Source organism: Amphiprion ocellaris, chromosome 23 (assembly GCF_022539595.1).
Source record: "Amphiprion ocellaris isolate individual 3 ecotype Okinawa chromosome 23, ASM2253959v1, whole genome shotgun sequence".
NCBI lineage: Eukaryota > Metazoa > Chordata > Actinopteri > Pomacentridae > Amphiprion > Amphiprion ocellaris.
The window spans coordinates 6577735-6586758 of NC_072788.1; the positions used below are offsets into that span (position 1 = coordinate 6577735).

The 9024-nt window shown below is 40.8% G+C and overlaps 1 protein-coding gene across 1 annotated transcript in view; it reads left to right on the forward strand.

Annotated features, from left to right (window-relative positions):
- The window catches only part of dnah2 (dynein, axonemal, heavy chain 2), a 72497-nt gene extending 66067 nt beyond the window's left edge, over nt 1-6430 (forward strand). The window contains exons 85-88 of the mRNA XM_035950287.2: nt 2635-2811; nt 3212-3286; nt 4197-4347; nt 4528-6430. Coding sequence (XP_035806180.2) covers nt 2635-2811; nt 3212-3286; nt 4197-4347; nt 4528-4682 — 558 coding nt within the window. The 3' untranslated portion in view covers nt 4683-6430. The remainder of the gene's footprint in view (nt 1-2634; nt 2812-3211; nt 3287-4196; nt 4348-4527) is intronic.
- The last annotated feature ends 2594 nt before the right edge of the window (nt 6431-9024 follow it).

The window sequence follows — 9024 nt, forward strand, 5'->3', positions numbered from 1 at the left end:
AAATTTGCTGTGTCTTGCTCTTTTTTTCCTATGTGTACTTTGAGTCAACTTCATCTCTCTCTGTCTGTATCTTATTCCTTTCATATGTTCTAATATTACCTTCATTCTCCTCTTTTCTTTCTGTCTATGTCTTCATAAAACAGCCCCTCATAGATTCTCAGTCCTGCTTATTTATCCCTCCCTTCATCCCTCTCTTCTCTGCTCCTCCTTGGCATGGCAGCCTGTCATTAGTTCTGAGCTCACAGACTCATGGCTTTAATTTTGGCTTGCCTGCCTCTCTGTCTCCGGCCTTTTTGTATCTGGTTTCCACACAACGCTCTGCCTGTATGTGTGTGTGTGTGTGTATGTGTGTCTGTGTGGGGACTGTATAGTTTATGTGCATCTGTGCTTGTAGAAGGGGTTTGAAATAAATCAGTGAAATTTATACAGCCAATAAAAATTGTGCAAATATGTTGGTGTCTTTCCAGGCACATAGTCGACATTATGAAAACATCCAGCTTATGTCTGAATGTGAGGGTCAGGAAGACACCTGAAAGTATATGTAGATATAAAACTGGATTAATTTTTACAGTCTCCCTGAGGTGGAATAAAGAGTTAAATCTGAACACTGCAGTCACAAAAAACAGACTGACTCGAGAAAGAATTTGCCTTCAAAAGTTTGGTATTTTTGATCTGTGATGGACCGTTTGGCGGATCTGTTTCAGCCTGAAGACTAGTAAAGGATTGTTGCCACAGGCAAACAGCTGAATCCCATTAATATTAGCATTAATTCATATTGTTAGGAAATAAAAATTATGTTATGTCATTTTTAAAACATGGGCTTTGCTCTTGCAGCTCTGACATGTGGCCTGATGTGGTATGATCTGCATTTCTTAGTATCATATATGTAAAAATTTACTGGAAACATACACATATGTACTAACCAGTAGCTACTATTTAACACGCACTGGAACATAAGCTGGCCAGTGGCTGAGTCAGTCCCCACCAAGACAGAGGGAAAAGAAATGAGGAAAGCACTTATAATCTGTGACTATCCCAAATGAGCTGTCATAATTGAAAAAGATCTTGACAACACAGCACAACATCAAACAGAGAAAAAAAAGAGAACAGGTGGAACAATAGTGTCATTCCTAATGAAGCTGTTGTGTCTAAGAAACTTCTCCAAACACGACCTCCTGGTGCACTTCAGACTGAGCAGCACACTGAGACAAAAACGGGATCACCCTGAGGATAAAACACCCATACTCAAGCTGAGCAGTGTTGTATATGCAGTCCAATACAGCGAAGACTACACTGACCTATATATAGAGGAGACTAAACATCAGCTCCAAAAGCATATGGCTCAACACAGGGGAAGCAGCTGCTCAGCAGACCTCCTGCATCCCAAGGATAAGGACACTCCTTTATAGACAGTAATGTTCACATTCTGGACAGACAATACAGACGGTTTGAGAGGGAAGTGAAGAAAGCTGTCTGTGCTCAACTAAAACAACCATCTCTAAACAGAGGAGGGGGTTTATTAACCACTTATCAGGTACTTATCCTTCAGTTCTGAGATCCCTTCCCAGAAAGTTTCACCACCATGACTCATCCCTCACCTGTTTAACAATCATTTACTTGTCAAACTATGTGAGTTTTGTGTTGTTAACAGGCCATGAGCCATGTGATTTGCAGGTGAGCATATGAATGTGGGACTCCCATTAGTCATTCCTAAGAGGTTAAACATCCTTAAGAGCCAGTTGCCTTTTAGTAAAGCTCTTCGGATCACTGGCCAAAACTATAGGGAACTGTACCAGAAGTTCTCCTTAAATTGTCGTGTTTGAAAAGGATGTCTGCAAATTGATTAGCAGCAGAAAATGCATTTTGTAATTGTTTCATTCCTTTCGTCTGTTACATGTCTTTATGTATTAAATGCCTTTGCATGTGAAATTTTAACTTTGGGCTTTATAAAGTTATGACAGGCATCCCTAGTTATTGTTTTTTTTAATGGATTTTACACGCAATTGCTAACCGATTACTTGGAAAAAGTAATAATTGAATCAACTAATAATGAAAATAATTATGACAGCAATTAGCAATCCATTCCATTATGGCTTTTATTTTTGTGTGTTTGATAGTAAAACAAGATAACCTTTGAAGCACTGCTTGTTAAACACCTTCCCTCAAAATCCTTAATATGCTATGACTGATTGTTCATAGATTCCAGTAAATCTTCTTTAAGCAATATCAAATTAACCAAAGGAAGTAAACATTGCGCCTCAGTAGCTTAATTGTTTGAACACATGACACAAAACCACAGTGTTCCCCGTTTGATTCCAGCTATAGGCCTGTGTTGCATGTCATTCTTCCCTCTCTCACCTACATTTCCTTCAGCCTTGACTGAATACAATAAAGGCGCAAATGATCAAATGTAGGTGTATATATTCTAACTATGTTCACGCCTAACTTGTGACTTTTCACACAGTTCTCACACACATTTTCCTGCATCCCTTTTTGTGTGCTGGTGAGACGTACGAGCCACCAACTGCACTGTACTGAGCCTGTTCCCATTATGAGCGGCTGCCAACAGCTGGAAGCATGAAATGACTGCAGATTTCCCATCTCTCTCTCTCTCTCTGTCTCTCTGTCCACTAGGCATACCCTTCACTGAAACCCTTGGCAGCGTGGACCAGGGATCTTTGCCAGCGAGTCGATCAGTTTGCACGCTGGGCAGAGACGATGCAGCCCCCCAACTTGTTCTGGCTGTCCGGCTTCACCTCTCCCAACGGCTTCCTCACCGCCGTGTTGCAGTCCTCTGCTCGAATACACAACGTGAGAGTTGACGCAACCACATGCACATAGAGACGGTTATGCAATTCTGCATGCATGAGGTTATTATGTGATTTTACATCTGAAGACTAAACAGTGAGGATTAAATTTCACAGCCACACAACTCACACACATGAAATCTCCCTGACAAACACTTGGAGGCACGCTGGTTTTCAGGACGCACCAGCAGTCATCCTCTGTGGAGGTTTGGCAAACACAACCTGTTAAATACTCTTGTCTATCACTCTTTTAAGCACATATATTTTTCTCAGATTTTCACAGCCAGATACTCCACACTTAATGTTGTAGGTTAAGAAACTCTTCTAACAGAACTTTCACTGTTAGACTGTTGACAGTAACAATATCCTGTCCATCCAACACTTATCATTGTGTATTCTTGCAGGTATCAGTGGACGTGCTGTCCTGGGAGTTTATAGTGTCCACTGTGGATGACAGCCACATCCTTCGCCCTCCCAAGGTGACTCCTTGTACTCACATTTTTATTTCTGTATAGATTTCCATAAACCTGCCATCAGACCGCTTTTTCTGAGCCATTAGCTTTCTGCTGTCATTGCCGCTGTCTGTCACATTTTTCATTTCTGCTCAGACACTGACTGTGTGATTTTTGTTGGAGAAAAAAAAAGGTATTTTCATTCAAAGCAGCACACCACTTTGTGCCTGTTTTCCCATTCCACAAATCTGCTCTCCCGTTTGAATTGCTTTGCCTAGGACTGATAATGCTTTATCATATTGTTCCCAAATGTCTGTCATTGCAACTTGATTTCTTCCTCAACTCGTCTTATTTAACTCTTTTCTGTCGGCTTCTCTGTGTGGTTCTCTCTCCTTTCTCCATTATACCTCCTTGCGCTACTCCAAAACCAATGCACACTTCTGTCCCTTCCTCCTACTTGTTTCTTTTTATTTCTCTGGCTCTTTTTCTTTTGCCCAGATTCATCTTTCCTCTCTCTTCTCACCTCTAATGCCTCTTCTCTCCACAGTGTTTTCCTTTGGAAGTTTCAACTCTTTTTGTTCTCTTACTTTCTCTCTCTCATGACCTACTGCTTCCCATTCATCTCTGCTTTCTGTGCCACCTCAGTTTTCTCTCTGCCTTTTCCATCTTTCCACCCTCTCTCCTGTAGCTTCCTCTTTGCCGCTTCCCTCTCTCCTCTGTTCATCTTCCCCCTGCAGTCCTCCATTTTCCATTGTTTTTGCCCCTCCTTATTATTTCTATTTTTAGTTTAATAACTGGCACTCGTGTTTGTCAAAAGTCACCTTCAAGAAAGTATGTAAAACTCTCCCATTACCTTTGCCCATTTGTAACCCCCCATCCCTTTTTTCCCCCCTTGTCTGTCATCTCATTCCTTCCCCTACCTGCCACCTCCCTCCAGGATGGGGTATTTGTCAGAGGTTTGTACTTGGAGGGGGCTGGTTGGGACAGGAAGAACACATGTCTGGTGGAAGCTGAACCCATGCAGATGGTCTGTCCCATGCCCACCATCCACTTTAGGCCAGTGGAAAACCGCAAGAAGATGGCTAAGAGTGAGTTTTACAGGACTTTATAATATGAAATTCCACAATTCACCCCACAAGCTGTTTTTCCATAGTCTTCTCTTTGCAGTTTTATTCATTTTTAAATGATTTATCTTTGCTTTCGTGTTTTTACCATCTGCGTCATGCTGTGTGGTTTCACTGACTCAGCTCCGTGCCTCTTGTTTGTAGGTATGTACCTGTGCCCATGTTATTACTTCCCTTTGCGGTCTGGTGGGGCAGGAAGACCATCTTTTGTGATCGGCGTTGACCTCAAACCTGGAGCTGAGAGTCCAGACCACTGGGTAAAGAGAGGGACTGCTCTTCTCATGAGCCTAGAAAATTAAAGGCCATGACAAGTAAACTCAATAATAGGTTCTCACACTTTGTTATCATTATTTAATGTTTTAATTCTATTGAATGTAATTTCAGATTTTTTTCTATTGTTCTCATTTGTGTTCAAGTTCTGACTGTGTCCCTTCATAAATATATTACATTTTATGAAGGTTTTCACACTTGAGGTTTAACAAGAGTCGTTAGTTGACACTTTGCAGTCCGTCTGCACACTTCTAGTAGATCTGTATCCCATCCTCTTGTTTTTTCCTTCCTTTCTCGGCTGTTCGCTGAGCGATTATGCACTCCTCTCCACAGACCTGCATCAGTCTTTCCATGCTGACCCCTTTTTACCCCTCTCAAACATAGACACTGACGCACCAACGTCCACGCACTCACACAGGCACACAGAATAACCTCCTACTGTGTTTTACTGGAAACTGGCTTCCTTGTAACATCTGGATCAAGTGACTGCTTGTTTGAGTGTGTGCTCATTGAATTCCATAGTAATCTGATGAGGTGTAGCACACTGTTGTCTATTTTGTATGAACATAGCAGATTTGACAAAGGACTTGCACAAAAAAAAAAAAAGATGTTTCCTCTAGAACAGGGGTGTCAAACTCATTTCAGTTCAGGTTCCACATTCAGCCCAATTTGATCTCCAATGGACCAGTAAAATCTGAGCATAATAACCTATAAATAACCACAACTCCAAATTTTTCCTTTGTTTTAGTGTTAAAAAGTACATCTGACATTTTTAAAGAAAAATATGTTGAATTTCAGCACTATCATGCCTCAGTTTATCATTTAAAAAAATAACAACTTACAGATTACAGAGTTTCTACAAAGACATAAAACATTTAGTCACAGGTCTTTGGAACTGAATGATATAGTATTTTACTTTATGATCACGACAAAAGTCAGACACAAGACAAAAAACAACAAAAACACAAGACAAAATATTACAAAAATGAGACAAAAAAATGAGAAACGAAACAAAACAATAGAGACAACAGATTAAACAGAAAAAACTTACAAAGCCACCAAAAAATTGACAAATGACAAAAACAAGACAAAAAAATTACACAAATGGCACTAATGAGACCAAACTTTACCAAAAGCAAGAAACAAAACGACAAAGTACACAAGCGAGACAAAAAAAACACAAAACGACACAAATGATACACAAAACAATGGATAAAGCAAAACACAAAATGATAAAAATAAGAAAAAAAAAACACAAATGAGATAAAAAGGAAACAAAACGACAAAAACATGAGACAAAAGACAAGTCAGACACAAAACAAAAAAACTAGATAAAATATTACAAAAATGACATACAAATTGACAAAAGAACAATGAGCAATCTAGTATTTTATGATCAAAACAACTTTCATGGTCTAGAAAGTACCTTAAATTTGTAGTTTTACAAATTTACAATTAGCAGTTAATCTCTAATTTTTACGCTTTACAAAGTCGTCCCGTGGGCCAGATTGGATCCTCTGGAGGGTTGTTTTTTGTTTGTTTGACATCCCTGCTCTAGAATGTGCAAATCTGTGAAGTCCCTGCCTCTCTCTCTCGACAAACTCCTCACTCGCTGCAGATGGAGCACACCAGCTCACCTACAACACTGCTGGAACACTGTAAAACTACTTTACACCACACTGTAGCAAACTGTAATATTGGAGTCATTCAGCCATGGATGTTTGAAGCAGCAACTGATTCTAAAGAAAAATTATGATACAGAAAGATTCACCCTGGATGTCTCAATCTAATTTTTTAGTCTCAAGGTGGAAATGCAGCATATAAAAGGAACCAAAATGACATGTTAGGAAAGTTTAAAATGTTTTTGTCTTCTAGGGGATCTTAAAAATATGGTCAGAATTTAATCCAAGTTTTTATCATGAATCAACGCAATCAATTTCACTAGTAACACAGATTATTGTGTCGTTTTTGCCCGTTTTAAATACATCAATTAAACACTCACAGTGTAGGTTGAAAGACGTTTGTGAAGCCAGAATCTTTTGGCACCAACCAACTGGAATCTGGAGTTAACAAACTTAGAATCAAATAAAAGAAACAAGATCGGTGTTGTGGTTTAGAGATATTTTGACTAATAGAAAAAAAACAAGATTTGAGTGTCGCGATCTGATGCAGAGATCTCAGAACAGGTTGGATCTAAACATTTGCATAAGTGTGACTGTGACTGCTTTGCCTAGAAGTGGGGCCTCAGCAAGATGCCTCCAAAAGCACAACATAGAAGCTCATTGAAGTAAAAAAGAAAAAAACACAATCCCCCCAGTCAAACATGATTGTGTTTCGGAAGAACAAACAACACTATGTACGGTGCAAACCAATATAAAAACATGCTCACAAAATTTCTGGTGGAGGGAGCTCAGGATTCGGAGTTCGCTTTTCATCACCGAGGCTGAAATAAATTCCCAAATTATTCAGGGATTTTACAGGATGATGCCATAGTGGTTCTCTACCAGCGGAAGCTCAGCAGAAGTTGGGTGACGCAGCAGGAAAAGCAAAAAAATTCCCACAATTTAACCCAACAGAGATGCTGGAGATTGACCTCTAGAGAGCCAGAAATCCTAAGAAAATGGCTGAACTGAAGCAGTTTGTCACCCAAAACTCCTGTCAGTTTTCCCACCAGCAGTAGAAACACTAAAGATGATAATTATTGTGTGTTATTAGCTTTAGGATACTGCATTTGTCTGTACTTGTAACTTTGATTAAGATCCGATTACATTTTTATGACTGATGAACACCATAAAAACCAAGAATTCCTAAGGGTTCACATAGATTCCGATGTATATGTCCACTATTTACAAGATGCCCACTGATCAGACAGTCATAGAAATACAAATCAGTTCTGTTACTGGTAGATTTTTGTCTTTACGTTAAAATTTTGTGAAGATTAGATTTGGTTAAGCCCACTCGCATACACAGAAAGTAACCAAACACACACAGCAAAGCACACATGCAAACAATGCAGTTAATCAAGGTGAGGTAAAGGACATTTTTATGCTAATATGCATTTCTCCCAGGCTGAAAAAGAGGACAGAGGGGAGGCAGTGACTGAAGGAGAAATGAAGCCATTCAAACAAATGAATTCTAATGAAGCTTTCGCGGACAAGATGTTTGGAGTCGCTCAGCATTGTGAGAGAGAAGGCCCGGACTTCCCCGCTGGAAAGGACTCGGCCCAAACTCCTGAAAGGGAGGGAGAGAAAGAAAGAAGAAAAAAAAACGAGAAGGACCCTGGAGAAAGTGAGCCGGGAGGAAGAATGATCCAGTAATGAGAGAGGGGAACCAGCAAAGGAGGGGCTGAGTTCAAGGTTGTATTCAGACTTAAGGATTGTCCCCCCTGAAAGACCAAACACAGACTTCCTCGGGGTTTAAGAGCCTCTTTATCAGGCCCAGGTCTCTGTGTACACTGGTGGTCTCTGGATGGGGAGGACATGGAGGGGAGGGGAGGGGGCGGCATGCTGAATTCAAATTCAAATTGGCTTATTCTCTGGGTTGGTTGTAACAAATATCAGACTCGAGGAGGGGTGTGTTTTATGGAGAGATGAACTAGAACGTGAATGTGGTGTGGAACCATATCAGATTAGATATACCATACATGGACTGGAATAGTCTCAAGTTTTTTGGCTATTCTTGGAAACAATATGGATCCAAACTGTTTCTGTGACCTCGAAAGTCCTGGCATCGTCCATGATGAGGGAATCCAAAGCTTATAATTTAACGGACCTATGATAGCTGCTCTCTGTGGACTCTAGTGCCCCTCTGAGAACTTTGGAGGACATTCAAGGGGAAGTGTCTAGCCACATTACACCGTCTCCTGTTGAACACAGTATTACTTGAATCAAAGCATGCGGAGCGCCTACCCCCCCCCCCCCCCCCCCCCGACACCTCAAGCACTCTTGAGAGCCGAACTGAATCCCATCTGTGCTTTAATTTGATTTTGCCCCAGTTTTAGGTTTCTTGGGAAGTGTGAGCCACCTGACAGGATTAGCAGACACCTCCAAAGCACAACTTCTGATTGCTTCAAGTGGCTCATGGCCCTCCTTTTCTTTGAGTCCAGGAACTACCTCCAACCGAGAGCTTGACTCTTGAGCCGAATAGTTCGTGAGGAGGGTCCAGTTGTTCCCCCATTGAACAGTAGTTAATAATGGAATTTGGGCAAGTTTGTACAGTGTGTTTGCCAGTGACTATGGAGGCGGGGCAGTTAATGTCCAAGACTCTTCCACTGAAAATAAACCTTCATGAGGAAAGAGAGAGAAGGAGAGAGAGAAAGGGAGAGGAGGGAGGCAGGGAGAGGAGGGAGGAGGAAGGGAAAAGAGCCTTTCA